This window comes from Loxodonta africana, chromosome 1, assembly GCF_030014295.1.
Source record: "Loxodonta africana isolate mLoxAfr1 chromosome 1, mLoxAfr1.hap2, whole genome shotgun sequence".
Lineage (NCBI taxonomy): Eukaryota > Metazoa > Chordata > Mammalia > Proboscidea > Elephantidae > Loxodonta > Loxodonta africana.
The window spans coordinates 56,801,685-56,817,779 of NC_087342.1; the positions used below are offsets into that span (position 1 = coordinate 56,801,685).

The 16,095-nt window shown below is 42.7% G+C and overlaps 1 protein-coding gene across 3 annotated transcripts in view; it reads left to right on the forward strand.

Moving 5' to 3' along the window:
• Positions 1–14,230, forward strand: part of CD83 (CD83 molecule) — a 28,469-nt gene extending 14,239 nt beyond the window's left edge. Inside the window, exons 3-5 of one of the 3 annotated variants that reach the window (XM_003416460.3) lie at positions 10,631–10,862; positions 12,072–12,178; positions 13,098–14,230. In XM_003416460.3, the coding sequence (XP_003416508.1) occupies positions 10,631–10,862; positions 12,072–12,178; positions 13,098–13,226 (468 nt within the window). In that variant the 3' untranslated portion in view covers positions 13,227–14,230. Of the gene's footprint in view, positions 1–10,630; positions 10,863–12,071; positions 12,179–12,825; positions 13,071–13,097 lie in introns of those variants that run through there. The other 2 variants (XM_064280918.1, XM_064280922.1) reach the window with 2 other exon arrangements.
• Positions 14,231–16,095: the final 1,865 nt, after the last annotated feature.

Here is a 16,095-nt window from a genome sequence, read left to right on the forward strand (position 1 = left end):
TTTACAGCAAGTCCTTTTGCTGTGGAGTCCCTGGGTGGTGCAAATGGTTAATGCGCTCATCTGCTGAGAGGTTGGAGGTTCGAGTCCACCCAGAGGCACCTTGGAAGAAAGGCCTGACTATCTACTTCTGAAAAAGCAGCCACTAAGAACCCTACGGAGCACAGTTCTACTGTGACACACATGAGGTTGAAATGAGTCAGAGCCGATGGCTACTGGTTTCCTTTTGCTACAGGTATTACCATAGAGGGTCAGCAAAAAAGAGGAAGACCCTCAACGAGATGGAGTGACACAGTGGCTGCAACAGTGGGCTCGAGCATAACAATAACTGTGAGGTTGGTGCAGGACCAGGCAGTGTTTTGTTCTGTTGTGCTATGAGGCGGAACCAACTCAATGGCACCTAACAACACCAACATGGGTATTACCAGGCAAAGAATGCTGTTCATTAGTTAGACAATTGCTGCTGTTAGTTGCCTTCGAGCCAGCTCTGACTCATAGTGACCTTGTGTGTAACGGAATGAAATGGTGAATGGTGCTTCGTCTTACACCATCCTCACAATCATTGCTGTGTTTGAGCCCATTGTTGCAGCCATTTCATTGAGGCCCTCCCTCTTTTTCACTGACCCTCTACTTTACCAAGCATGAATCTTTTTCTAGTGATCGCTCTTTCCTGATGACATGTCCAAAGTAAGTTAGCCAAAGTCCTGCCCTCCTCACTTCTAAGGAGCATTCTGGCTGTATTTCTTCAAAGACTGATTCTTTCATTTTCCTGGCAGTCCGTGGCATATTGAGTAGCTCCCAGGTTAAAGCGTAGCTCTCTCCATTCTCCCAGTCTCTCAGGAGAAGGGGCACCCATGTCTTAGGCCTTTGGAAGACAGCCCGGAGGAAGTTGTGACATTTTCCTGTCATCCTGCTGATGCCGTGGGAGCTCGGAACGTCAGATTCTTCAGGCTGCTTTGGGGTTCTTTTTTTGCCTCCTCTCCCCAGCCTTCCGTCCTTTTCCTGATCTCACCCTGCCTTTGTTTTGCTGTTTGAAAATTACTAAAGGCCGACTGGAGGTCTTGCCAGAGGCCCATGAAAATCTCACCGTGAAACAAACTAGTTTTTGTTGTTGCCGCTGCTGAATTTTAACATGAATTATCTTCTGCAAATAGGCAGAAGGCCGCTGTGGCCAGGCCACTCACCTGCGCATCCTCGCTCCGGTAATTCCCAGTGGCCAGCAGGATAATAGGATAATGAGGCCATCTTTATGAAAATAGGTGCAATTGTTGATATGTCCACCAGCTCCAGAGGGGTCACAGTTTTACTCTTGACTTTCAGCCAGGCCTTTCTGAGTTCAGGGAGGGGTTGCTGGACGGAAGAGCAGACCTCCAGGGAGAAAACAGAGGTAGATAACCTCCAAGTGATTGTTGCAGCCAAGTGTCCATCTTTGCAAGATGCAGGGGCTTTCTAGCAAAACAGTTTCAGTTGGAATCTCTCAAGAACATCCAAGTTGAGTGCATTTTGAGGTTAATTAAAAAAGAGACCCAGTCTGAGGCGTCAGTGTGGGGACCTGAAACGTTGGGCTGAATTATATGGTTCTCACTGGTAGCAGCAGAATAGTAGCTGCCTTACCTGGAGGCACCTGACACATGTTGGCCCTGGGTGCTCCTGGGAGCCTGGCCTGTTAACAGCTCTGTCTGGAAGTTCAAGCCCATCTGCCAGGCAGCAGTGGGAAAAGCTGGGAGCACCTGTCCGGGAAGTGGTCTGGGGCTTAATCAGCCTTGAAAAGGAAAAAAATGGGCTAAATTAGATATATTCTAAAATCAGGTGGACACCATTAGTTCCCTCTAAGTCCCTGGGTGGTCAAAAATAGTTAACATGCTCTGCTGCTAACTGAAAGGTTGAAAGTTGGAGTCCACCCAGAGGCACCTCAGAAGAAAGGCCTGGTGATCTGCTTTGGAAAAATCAGCCATTGAAAACCCTAAGGAGCACACTTCTACTCTGACACACATGGGGTTGGCATCAACTCGACAGGCACCTGGTTCTTTTTTCAAGGTTCTTTGACTGTCTCTCCTTTTCTTGTTTTATTTTTGAAAACTTAAAGGCCCCAGCCTTTTAGCTTCCTCCAGTAAAATCCTTGATTATTTAGGAAGGGACCTTGCAACACAAGAAGGCTCATCAGGAAATGGAATTTATGTTCATGGATGGGGCCTGAAAGGAGCCATTCCTCAGGTTTTCTTGCAGGAGCCATAAATCTGCCACCAGATGTCTCTGTCGCCCAGTCTACAGGCATTCTATCAAGAACCGAAGGCTGTGGAAATCCGAACCTGATCTTTCTGTGGGCCTCAGGGTGCAGCCCTGACTTAATGAATGAAGCAGGGACAACAGGGGGTGTGTGCATATGGACAGAGGGGAGACGGAGACACTGCTTTTGCTTTTCTGAGCTGCCTTATAAGGTGTCCCCATAATTCCCTGGTCACTTATTTCCCTGCACTGATTCCAGAAGCCTGAGAAGAGTTGCAGAAGCTCACAGAACAGATTAAATATTGGTAGAAAAGGAGCAGTTGTGAGGCAGGCTGATCTCTGTCTTTTTTCCCTAAGGTGGCTCTTGGTGCCCTCACAATGCTGGGGATATTAAGGCATGCCACTGAGTCCGGGGCTCCCCACTGATCCCCAGCCAACCAGCCGAGGAAAGGACACAGAGGTTGTAGGCCTGCCAGTGCTTTTCATGGAAAAGGTGCAGGGAAAACAATGACTGGCTTCACCATTGGTGTCACTCACATTTTGAGCCTGGGATATGCAAATGGCTTGCAATTGGCTGCTAACCTGAAGGTTGGCGGTTCGAACCCATCCAGCAGCCCCGTGGAAGAAAGGCCCGATGATCTGTTTCCGTCAAGATTACAGCCAAGAAAACCCTATGGAGCTCAGTTCTCCTTTGTAACACATGAGGTTGCCATGAGTCAGAATCAACTCAACAGCAATGGGTTTAGTTTTGGTTTTTAAACCATTTCTTGTAGGTTTAAAAAATGTCATTGCAGGATCAGCTGGTGAATTAATTAGGCCAATTAGAATCATATCTGGGATGGTGAACGAGGTGTGTGCCTAATCCTTGAAGTAGGGCATGATGAAAATCCCCTGTCAATTTAATCACAAAGATAGTTTAGGGAAGGAAAAGCAGCCATATTGTTTTGATAAATTTGGCATCTGCCCCAGTCAGGCTGGTCTGACCTGGGTACTGTGATTGAAGCTGCAATGGGTCTTCATGTTTTTCCCCCAGGTAGGAGTAACCTCCTCTTCTTTTTTTTCCCCATAGACTTTCTTTTTTTTAATTGTGCTTTAAGTGAAAGTTTACAGATCAAGTCAGTCTCTCATACAAAAATTTATATACACCTTGCTACATACTCCTAGTTGCTCTCCTCCTAATGAGACAGCACAGTTTCTTCTCTCCACCCTCTAATTTCGTGTCTGTTCAGCCAGCTTCTGACCCCCTCTGCCTTCTCATCTCCCCTCTAGACAGGAGCTGCCTACGTGGTCTCATGTGTCTACTTGATCCAAGAAGCTCACTCCTCACCAATATTATTTTCTGTCCTATAGTCCAGTCCATTCCCTGTCTGAAGAGTTGGCTTTGGGAATGGTTCCTGTCTTGGGCTATCAGAAGGCCTGGGGACCATGACCTCCGGGGTCCCTCTAGTCTCAGTAAGACCATTAACTCTGGTCTTTTTAGGAGAATTTGAAGTCTGCATCCCACTGCTCTCCTGTTCTCTCAGAGTTCTGTGTTGTGTTCCCTGTCAGGGCAGTCATCAGTTGTAGCCGGGCACCATCTAGTTCTTCTGGTCTCAGGCTGTTGTGGTCTCTGGTTTATGTGGCCCCTCCTGTCTCTTGGGCTCATAATTACTTTGTGTCTTTAGTGTTCTTCATTCTCCTTTGCTCCAGGTGGGCTGAGACAAATTGATGCATCTTAGATGGCTGCTTGCTAGCGCTTAAGACCCCAGATACCACTCTCCAAAGCGGGATGCAGAATGTTTTCTTGATAGATTTTGTTATGCCAATTGACCTAGATACCCCTGAAACATGGTCCCCAAACTCCTACCCCTGGTACACTGGCCTTTGAAGCATTCAGTTTATTCAGGAAAACTTCTTTGCTTTTTGTTTAGTCCAGTTGTGCTGACCTCTCCTGTATTGTGTGTATTTCCCTTCACCTAAAATAGTTCTTGCCTACTATCTAATTAGTGAATACCCCTCTCCCTCCCTCCCTCCCCACTCTCATAACCATCAAAGAATATTTTCTTCTCTGTTTAAACTGTTTTTCGAGTTCTGACAATAGTGGTCTCACACACTATTTGTCCTTTGGCAGCTGACTGATTTCACTCAGGATAATGCCTTCCAGATTCCTCCATGTTATGAAATGTTTCACAGATTCCGCACTGTTCTTTATCAATGCATAGTATTCCACTGTGTGAATATACAATAATTTATCTGTTCATCCATTGATGGGCACCTTGGTTGTTTCCATCTATTTGCTATTGTAAACAGTGCTGCAACGAATATGGGTGTGGATATATCTGTTCAGGTAAAGGCTCTTATTTCTCTAGGATATATTCCAAGGAGTGGGATTGCGGGATCGTATGGTATTTCTATTTCAAGTTTTTTAAGGAAGTGCCAAATCCATTTCCAAAGTGGCTCTACCATTTTACATTCCCACCAGCAGTGTGTAAATCTTCCAGTCTCTCCACAACTTCTCCAACATTTATTATTTTGTGTTTTTTGGATTAATGCCAGCCTTGGTGGAGTGAGATGGAGTCTCATTGTAGTTTTGATTTGCATTTCTCTAATGGCTAATGATCATGACCATTTCCTTATGTATCTTTTAGCTACCTGAATGTCATCTTTAGTGAAGTGCCTGTTCATATCCTTTGCCCATTTTTTAATTGGGTTATTTGTCTTTTTGTAGTTGAGTTTTTGCAGTATTCTGTAGATTTTAGAGATCAGACGCTGATTGGAAATGTCATAGCTAAAAACTTTTTCCCAGTCTGAAGGTAATCTTTTTACTCTTTTACTCTTGGTGAAGTCTGGGCCAGGGCTTTTTTTCTTGGGAGTTTTTTAATTACCTTTTCAATCTCCTCTTTTGTTATGGGTTTATTTAGTTGTTCTACCTCTGTTTTTGTTAGTGTTGGTAGGTAGTTTGTTTCTAGAAATTCATCCATTCCTTCTAGGTTTTCAAATTTGTTAGAGTACAATTTTTTATAGTAATCTGATATGATTCTTTTAATTTCAGCTGGGTCTGTTGTGATATCACCCATCTTATTTCTTATTCGGGTTATGTGCTTCCTCTCCTGCTTTGTTTTGTCAGTTTGGCCAATGGTTTATCAATTTTGTTAATTTCTTTAAAAGAACTGGCTTTTGGTCTTGTTAATTCTTTCAGTTGTTTTTCTGTTCTGTATTTCATTTAATTCTGCTCTAATTTTTTTTATTTGCTTTCTTCTGGTGGCTGAGGGATTCTTTTATTGCTCTCTTTCTGTTTCTTCAAGTTGGCCCTTTCTTCTTTTTAGATGTGTGCATTTATTGGTATAAACTGACCTCTGATCACTGCTTTAGCTGTATCCCAAAGGTTCTGATAGGAAGTGTTTTCATTCTCATTGGATTCTATGAATTTCTTTATTCCATCCTTAATGTCTTCTATAACACAGTTGTTTTTGAGCAGGGTATTGTTCAATTTCCCAGTGTTTGATTTCTTTTTCCTGCACTTTCTGTTATTGATTTATACTTTTATGGCCTTATGGTCAGAGAGGATGCTTTGTAATATTTCAATGTTTTGGATTCTGCTAAGGTTTGCTTTATGACCTAATATGTGGTCTATTCTAGGGAATGTTCCATGTGCACCAGAAAAGAAAGTATTTGGCTTTCTTGGGTGGAGTGTTCTGTATATGTCATGACGTCAAGTTGGTTGATTGTGGCATTTAGATCTTCCGTGTCTTTATTGAGCTTCTTTCTAGATGCTCTGACCTTCACCAAAAGTAGTATGTTGAAGTCTCCTAATGTAATCATGGAGTTGTCTATCTCACTTTTCAATGCTGTTAGAGTTTGTTTGATGTATCTTGCAGCCCTGTCATTGGGTGCATAAATATTTAATATGGTTATATCCTCCTTTAATCATTATATAGTATCTTTCCTTATCCTTTGTGGTGGATTTAACTTTAAAGTCTATTTTGTCAGAGATTAATATTGCCACTCCTGCTCTTTTTTTGATTGTTGTTTGCTTGATATATTTTTTTCCATCCTTTGAGTTTTAGTTTGTTTGTGTCTCTAAGTCTAAGGTGTGTCTCTTGTAGGCAGCATATAGGTGGATTGTGTTTTTTTAATCCATTCTGCCGCTCTCTATCTCTTTATTGGTGCATTTAGTCCACTTACATTCAGCATAATTATGGATAGGTGTGAGTTTAGTGCTGTCATTTTGCTGTCTTTTTTTGTGTGTTGGTGGCAGTTTCCTTTTCCCACTTAATTTTTTATGCTGAGTAGTTTATATGTTGTCTTTTCCTCTTATTCATTGTTGTTGATTTTGTTTCTGCTGAGTATTTTTTTCTTGTATTTTATTTTGATGAGTAGGATTGTTAATCTCCTTTGTGGTTACCTTAATATTTACCCCTATTCTTCTAAGTTTAAACCTAAATTTTATTTCTTTATATCTCCTTGACTTCCTCTCCATATGGAAGATCTATGACTATATTTCTTAGTCCCTCTTTATTGTTTTAATGTTGTCTTCTTTTACATAATGACATCACTGTTTCCCTGTTTTGAGTGCTTTTTTATCTTGATTTACTCTTGTGATTTCCTTTTCTGGGTTGACATCTGGTTGCTCTGTCCTGTGTTTTAGTCTTGGGTTGATATCTGATATTATTGATTTTCTAACTAGAGAACTCCCTTTAGTATTTCTTGTAGTTTTGATTTGGTTTTTACAAATTCCCTAAGCTTCTGTTTTACCTGGAAATATCCTAATTTTGCCTTCATATTCAAGAGACAGTTTTGCTGGATATATGATTTTTGGCTGGCAACTTTTTTCCTTCAATGCTTTATATAAGTCATCCCATTGCCTTCTTGGCTGCATGGTTTCTACCAAGTAGTCCGAGCTTATTCTTATTGACTCTCTTTTGTAGGTGACTTTTCGTTTATCCCTAGCTGCTCTTAAAATTTTCTCTTTATTTTTGGTTTTGGCAAGTTTGATTGTAATATGTCTTGGTGACTTCATTTTGAGATCTATCTTTCATGATATCAGGGAAGTCTTCTGCCAACAAATCTTCAACAATTCTCTCTGTATTTTCTGTTATCTCTCCCTGTTCTGTTACTGCAATCACTCGTACGTTATTTCTCTTGATAGAGTTCCACATGATTCTTAGGGCTTCTTCATTTTTTTAAATTCTTTTATCTGATTTTTCTGCAAATATAATGGTGCCAAGTGTTTTATCTCCCATCTCAGTAATTCTGCCTTCCACTTCCTCAGTTTTGCTGCTCTGACTTTCTATTGAGTTGTCAAATTCTGTAATTTTATTGTTAATTTTCTGAATTTCTGATTGCTATCTCTCTGTGGATTCTTGGAGCTTATTAAATTTTTCATTAAGTTCTTGAATAACCTTTTTAATTTCTTCAACTGCTTTATCTGTGTGTTCCTTGGCTTGTTCTGCAATTTGCCTGATCTCTTTCCTGATCTTGTTGCTGATGTCTTGAAGTGTTCTGTATATTAATCTTTTGTATTCTGCATCTGGTATATATATAGGTAATTCCAGGAAGGCACCTTCATCCAGAAGATCCCTTGATGCTCTGTTTTGAGAACTTGTTGAAGTGGTCATGGTCTGCTTCTTTTTGTGATTTGATATTAACTGTTGTCTCCGAGCCATCTATAAGATATTGTATTAATTTATTTTGTTTGCTTACTGTATTCTAGCTTCTTGCTTTGTTTTGTTTTGATAATGCCAAATAGGCTGCTATAGTTAGCTAGCTTGATTATTTTTATCTTTGAAGCTCTAATGTCCTACACCAGATGGCTAGAGCTGTTACCAGGTATATCAGCCTAGGAGTCCATTCACTTTTCTTGTGTGGATTCAGCTCAGGTGTCCAGGTAGTTGGTCATCAAGTGTGTGGTCCAGGCTCTATCCTACAGTCTTAGAGGGGCAGGGGTGATTGGTGTAGGTACAGGTATTTGGTTGCAGCAGGGGGTCATGCTCTGAACAAGGCAGGGGGCTGACACCTGTCTCCTGAGTGTGAGGAAAGGATGTCCCTGTTCCCTAGAGTGCCCAGGTGGGTAGGTTCTGCAGACAGACCATGGACACCCAGTGCTTTGTTTGTAAGGACTGGGAGGTACCAGTTATCCTGGAACCCCTGCTGTGGGTGGCTATGTGACGTGGGTGGAGCCACTAGTCCTTATGCCCCAATGTGGGTAGGTGAGGACCCTGTTTAATAGGCAAAGCAGTGTCAAACATCAAACACCACCTCTCCACCACAGAGCTGAAACAGTTACAGTCTGCCGAATAGGGCCTATTCTCCTGAAACAGGCCTACACAGGTCCATGCAGGGGGGAGCGGTGTTCAAAGTCTATGAACTGTTTATGCCTGGACAGGAGCCGCTTTTGTCCAGATCTCCCCAGCGTAGTGGAGCTGGCAGATTATCTTTTCCCCCAAGTGTGAATTTATTCCTTTTCCAAGGTAAGGAGAATGGTTCAGGGTACCCAGCAGAGCCTATCTCAGGCCTGGGGAAATCGACAGCCGCTGAAGCCAGCTTGAGGGCTGGGGATGCAGTAAAATATATGTAGGAACTTAGATTTTTGCCGAAAGCACTGTTCTTCTCTGGTTCCAGAGGTGTGAGTAGGCTGTGTGGCTGCCCCGCTGCAGTCACTCTAGGCAGTGGTACCTGAGGGTTCCTGGTGATTCAGGTCTGGCAACTCCTCTCCACTTCTGAACCATCCCTCCCTCCCCTGCCGCTCAGTCCATTTTCTAACTTTGCCTTTGATGTTCAGGGCTCCTAGCTTGTCATAAATATAATTGTTTCACTTGTTTTTTCGGGTCTTTGTCGTAAGATGGATCACCGAAAGTGTCTGTCTATTCTGCCATCTTGGCCCCACCTCCTAGACTTTCTTTTTTAGAGTAATTTTAGGCTTACAGAAAAAATCCACATAAAATACAGAGTTCCCATATATTGCCTCCCTGCTGCACATGGTTTCTCCTATTATGAACATCTCATGCTAATGTGATGTGTTTGTTACAGTTGGAGAACCTATATTGATACATTATTATTAACTAAAGCCCATAGTTTCCATTAGGTTTCACATTTGTGTTGTACAGTCCTATGGGTTTTAACAAATAGTTAATATCCTCTGTCCACCATTACAGTATCATACAGAATAGATAAGCTGCCCTAAAAATGCCCTGGGCTTCACCTCTTCACCCTCCTCTCTCTGTCTGAACCCCTGGCAGTCATTGATCTTTTTCCTGTCTCTATGTTTTTGCTTTTTCCATAATGTCATAGAGTTGGCTTCATACAGTACGTTGCTTTTTCATACTGACTTCTTTCTCTTATCAGTATGCATTTAAGGTTCCTCCTTGTCTTTTCAAGGGTCAAGAGGTCATCTCTTCATACCTCTGAATAATGTTCCATTGTATGGATGTCCCACAGCTGTTTATCCATTCACCTATTGAAGGGCACCTTGGTTGCTTCCAATTTTTGGTAGTTATGAATAAAGCTTCTATGAACATTCACATGCAGGTTTTTACTTCCACATGCATTTTGATATGATGATCAAATGATCTGACACAAAATCTCCCCTGGTACTATTCCCAGGTGTCTTTCTGCCTTCCTAGAGAGAGTAAGCATGGTGTGTTGTGTGATAACCTCATGAATGAGCACACAAAAACATAGTTTTAAAGAACAAATAACAGCCAGTTGCCATCAAGTAGACTCCGACTCATGGCAGCTCCATGTGTGTCAGAGTAGAAATGTGCTCCTTAGGGTTTTCAATGGCTGATTTTTTGGAAGTAGATCACCAAGCCTTTCTTCCAAGGCATCTCTGGGTGGACTCGAATTTCCAACCTTTCAGTTAGCAGGTGAGCGGGTTAATCATTTGTACCACCCAGGGACTCCTTTGAAGAACAAGGTGAATATTTATAGGAGGCATCACTCATCTGCATCTCTGTGCTTTTTTAGTTGACTTGTCTGGCTGTGAGCTTAACAGATTTAGGAACTTTTCCAAATAAAAGGCTGGGATTCAAAAATAAGAATCCAGTCAATGGGTGGATGAGTTGTATCTGAAGAGCCCAAGAGGACATTTGATACAGAACAACCAGCAGCAAAATACAATTCAAAGTGATTCACAGTCAACATCTTGTCATCTTCAACAGCACCATCTCCTTTGCATAGGATAGAGGTTGAGATACAAGGAATCATAAAGTGTAGTCTTAGTCTTGATCTTATTCTGAAGAAGGTATATCCTTGAAGAATCTTCATAGGTTCTCTCCCTGTTTCCCAGGAGTCACACACAAAAAAGCACATTGCCTTGTTTTTGGAAAAAAAAAAAAAGGATAGATTTTATGAAAACCTTGGTGTCACAGTCCAGCACCTGGCAGTTTCTGACAGCAGAGCATGATGCAATATGATTATTTCTTAACAGCTTACCGAGGTGGGTGAAGAGCTGATGGAGGTGCGCCAGGAAGATCTGAGCACCCGTGAACAGTACTATTATCAGAAGGAGCGAAACAGCTCTCTGGAAGCCCCCAGTGAAGGGCTGTATTCCCTGAAGATCCGAAACACTACCAGCTGCGACACAGGGACTTACAGGTGCATGCTGTGGGATCTGGAAGGGCAGAGAAACCAGAGTGGCACAGTGACCCTGAGGGTGATCGGTGAGTCATCTGCTGCTCTTGTTTTCTTCTTGCAAAATGCATGAGCACTTTCACTGGGTCCTAGAATCCTTCCTCTCGTTCAGAGCCCAACACTGAAGCTTAGGATCATGTCTGTGTTTAACACGGAATTCTGCTGCAAGGACGCCATCACTTACTTTATGCAGTTTTAAAAATGCCTTGTGTGTGACTTTTGCCCAGCACTTATTAGCAGCTGAAGCTCGAAATGACAGACGTCTTCATGGAATCCCGCTTTTGCACTATCACCACTTTCTCCTTCTAGCAAGTTATTTGAAAGGAATCTGACCCTAGATAATGTTCAGAAGAACACACTTACCTACCGGTAGTGTTTCTGTGTTTAAGAGGGCGATCTTTGGAGTTGTTCACTGTTACTATATGTATGTTATTTAGATGTGTTATATAAATATATAATAACATAAAACCAAAAACGAAACCCCACATGGCACAGTGGATGTTGGAGCCTGAGTGGGGAGACCCTCTCACCTCCATGTCTCATCCTGAGCTAAGCGCCTCTCTCCTCCTGCCCTTACCCTCCTCGAGTGCTGTAGCCACAGCTTAGCAACCCCTCAGGGAGCTGCTCTCTTGCCCATCTGTGGTTCCTGCCTTGGTGGAAGAGCTTTACGATTCTGCAGAAATGTGTGCACTTATCCGGCAATAGCAGGGCAGCTCACCTGCCCCACTCCATAGCCCCCTGAATTCCTCTGAGGACAAATAAAATTCTACGTAACACTGATGAAATTAAGATAATTACTAATTAACAAATGGTGATTCACCGGATGTGGAGACTAAATGAAAGCCAGGAAACCCCCGACATCTGAAGTGGAGGCAGATAGGCAGCAGGATAAGTCTGGACCTGATGCCTGGCTCTGCCACCTGGCTTAGTCCCTCAGCCTGCCTGACCTCTGGTCCCACATCTGTGACATGGGGATACTCACACCTGCCTCCGAGGGTGGTTGTGAGGACTGAGTGAGATGCTGTAGCAACATCCCTCTGCTCACTGCCAGGCTCAGAATGGGCACTCATTTCCACTCTGGCTGTTTCTGTAATCCTCCTTGGTGGCACAGATGTGAGGGTGTAATGGCAGATACGTAGTACATAACGAAAGTAGAAACAAAGCAATCTTTATCATGGTGGGAAAGCCCTGGTAAATGGCTTCATGTATTACTTAATTTTAATTTTTTTTTTTTTAAGGATGCCCAGTGCAACGCAAAGAAGAGAATTTTAAGAAATACAGAGCTGAGATTGTACTGCTGTTGGCGCTAGTTGTTTTCTACTTAACACTCATCATTTTCACCTGTGTAAGTACCATTTAAAAGGCATCTATTGTTATTAAAAGCTCACCTGGGGCAGTCACCTGCATATGTTTTGTAGATAGTGGCATCATTTAATCATAGTGAGATATTACTCGCTGACTCCTGGACTAATGGAAGCCCCTGGACTAGAAGAATCATTTTAAGCAACTCCCTGAAATATTTCCAGTGTGTTTTTTCTCTTGTGTCTGTACATAGAGCGTAGTGAAGAGAAAGTGAAGTAATATATGGGATGGAAGTTTGAGAAGTGCTAAACCCGATAACCCATTTTATAGAGTCAGTTCTGACTCATAGCAACCCTGTAGGGCAGAGTAGAACTGCCCCACAGGGTTTCCAAGGAGTGCCTAGTGGATTTGAACTGCCAACCTTTTGGTTAGCAGCAACCGGGGCTCTGTTACTGCATAAAGGGTACTGAATTTCTCTTTGGGGTGATGAAAAAATTTGTCACTGGATTGTGCACCTAAAATTGGTTAATGTCATGTGAATTTCACTTCCGTAATAATTAAGAAAAGATTTAAGACAAGCTGTGTTCTCAGGGAGCTTACAATTTGACATTCGGGTTCTTTGCACATAAGAAGATAATGAGAACTGCCAGATGGTAACCTTAGTTTCTTGTTTGTAAACTCCTGCTTCAGTGGCACTGGCTCTCCACACAGACCTCTAACAGCAGGACTTGATGAGGACACGGCCCCAGTCCTCCATAATCTAGTGACTGTCCTTGTTAAAGAGTGGAGATGGCTGTGAAACGGTGCAAGTCCAACTGAGTGTGAGGTAGTGAGTATAACGAGAGCCTCCAGAACGAGCCTTCACCCAGCTGTTCGTGAAGTTCAACTGGAGGTGACAACTAATACATTTTTCCAGTTATTCACTTCTCAACTTATCTCTTTTATTTTGTTTCATTTTTCAGAAGTTTGCAAAACTACAGAGTATTTTTCCAGATGTTGCTAAACCTGGCATGGAACGAGCATTCTTCCCAGTCACCTCCCAAAATAAGCATTTGGGGCCAGTGATTGTTCAGAAGACTGAACTAGTATGAGCAAGATTTCTGTAGGTTGGTTTTCTTCAAACTGAGAGTTCTGTGGTGTGCCTGTCTTCCACACTGGACAAAAGAAGAATGAACCTCACACTGAAGATGGTACCTTTCCTATGAAGTCCTTCACCTGACTGAAACATCTGAAAGTGGGTCGCACCTCACTTTCTGCAAGTGAGGCTTGAAAACCACAACATGACCGTGTCACATGGGGCCATCTGCACAGTGTTCTCCAGTGCTGCTTTTTCAAGGCTCCTGCCTTAGTGTTTTGTTCAACTCTGTAGTCAACCTCTTGGAAACTTTTTCAGTCATAAAAAAGCTATGGGGAGATACTGTTGGAAAAGGGTCTTGGAAAATATGAGTGCCTTGTCACAGACTCCTAAGGACAGCTGTATTCTTCCACATCTGGGAAACATCTCTTTGAATTTGCTGTTTTGTTGTATCAGCCAGATGTTTTCTGTCTGGGAGAAATGGACAGGCCAAGCTGTGAAACAGTGGGAAATATTTTGCAAATAATTGCCTGGTGTGAAGGCCCTGCAGTTACTAAGAAGTATTATGTGTGCATAGAAGTAGGTCAGTGAACTGTTCCCCAACAGGGCCTTTTCATCTGGGAAAGACATCCATAAAGAAGTAATAGAGTGTCACATTTATTTTTATATCTCCATACACTTTCCAAAGAAGGAGTTGTGTTTTTTTCTCCTTTTGAAACCTGTATCTACAACTAGATATCATTGTCAGTTGACAGATTTCCAGAATATAGAGATTAAGAAGAAGTCAGAAGCTGACAAGAGGACTAGAAGCTCTTTTCATGACCTGATGGCAGCTACTGGACATATCATGCAATCTGGGGTCTAGTCCTTGTTGCCTCACTACCTAGCTGTACGATCTTGGGCCAGTTCTTTATGGTTTCTCCTTTCTCAGTTGTCAACCAGAAGGTTGTTGTGTAAGTGGTTTGAAATAATGTATGTGAAAATGTTTGAAAAAGTATAAAGCACTATCCAAGTTTGAAACTCCGTTCAATCATTATTCTTGTTATTATAGTAATTAATGTTCTGGGGAGGAGAGAATGCCTTTCATTTTTCATGTTTTCCACCATTCCCAACAAAGACGTCTACAAGCAGGAATTCCCATGGTCTTCTGTATGAGTTCCTTTGGGGAAGAGAGGGGCAAGTTTGGTGGTCTATTCTTGGAGCCAGAAGTCCTTTAAGACATAGACACACAGGAGGCAGAGGGGGAAAAGGGAATTCACAATACCTTGATGTTTTGGCAGTTGTTGGGTTTCTCTTATGGAAACTTGGCCCTTTTCCATCTCGTTTTTCAGAGAGATGTCATCCCTTCAGGAGTGTGTGCATCACCCATGCTAATGTTAGTAAAAGGGGGTTGAGTTGATTGAGTGGTTTTGGCTCTTGGTCAGAGCTTTCATGTTATTAAACATATGCATGTGAGTAGGAAATGACTTTCTTACCTTTTCTAAAACTACTCATAAGACTTTGGGATGAGCACTCATATGTCCATTAACTAGTTTGAGAACCCAAATCCAAGATGAAATTGTGGAGATGAAAGATTGATGAAACCCTCCTTGGAGAGGGAGGTTACATATGGCAGGTTGACCTCTCTGGTACAGTCCCCCTCCTTCCCAGTGATGTTCCTGCATCCATCATGGAGCTGAGTTGCCGCCCAGTTGGTACTTGATCAGCCTGAGCACATAGGTCAGAGCGAAGGAAAGAAGGAGGGTTTCTGCTTCAGATGGTGCTGTCTATTTGGGACCCACGGGCTTTCACTCAGAACTCTCAAAGGGGTCCATGACACCCAAGATATTAGGAGCAGACTGGTACAATTGGTTGTAATAGATAGAAAAGCATCATTGGCGAATCCACTTTGGAAAATGGTTCTTTGCAAAGATTAATGCACACAAATGTCTCTAAAAGCTGCAGATCCCCTTTGCAGTGGAATCAGCTCCACACGGAAATGTATCAGAAGTGCTGGGGAGATCATTTGGCGCAGTAATTGAGAGCTCAGAGGGTTCTTTATTCAGCTGAGTTTGTAGCCAGTTCCATTACTTGGACGTTGTAGGCCTTGGGCAGGGGACTTACCTCTCTAAGCCTCAGTTGGCAGATCATTAAAATAACAACAACAATACCATCTGCTCATTAACAGGCTTGTTATAAGGAGTCAATGAGATATACGTAAGGGCTTAGCCCTCGTGAAAACTCATTGCCACCGAGTCCATTCTGACTCATAGCGACCCTATAGGACAAAGCAGAACTGCCCCGTAGAGTTTCCAAGGAGCATCTGGTGGATTTGAACTGGGGACCTTTTGGTTAGCAGCCGTAGCTCTTAACCACGACACCACCAGGGTTTCCATAGAGCTTAGCCCAGTGCTTTGCAAATAGTGAGCCTTTGAATAACATTAGAACAAGAAAGAAGAAAAAGGCAGCAGAGAAGGTGAAAGTGACTGAGAATCTGACAAGGTGGTTTTACTGAAGTAAAAGGAATGAATGACTTGGTGGGGGAGTCAGGTCGCTCTCAGAGGACTGATATGAAAGGTTCAGGTGTGGTTAAACTAAATATTCATGGCAGGCAGAGTTCCAGTACAAGGGAGCCTGGAGAAGGGTCACCCTTCACAGTTTGGGCTGCCTGAAGGTGAAAAACGTGATGGACACTTGCGATCGGGTGGACTCAACATTTCACACCTACTCTTTGGTATATGGATAGAGTCCCTGGGTGGTGCAGATGGGTAATGCACTCAGCTGCTAAACAAAAGGTTGTAGGTTCAAGTCCACCCAGAGGCACCTCGAAAGAGAGGCCTGGCGATCTCCTTCTGAAAAACCAGCCATTGAAAACTATGGAGCACAGTTCTTCTTTGACACACGTG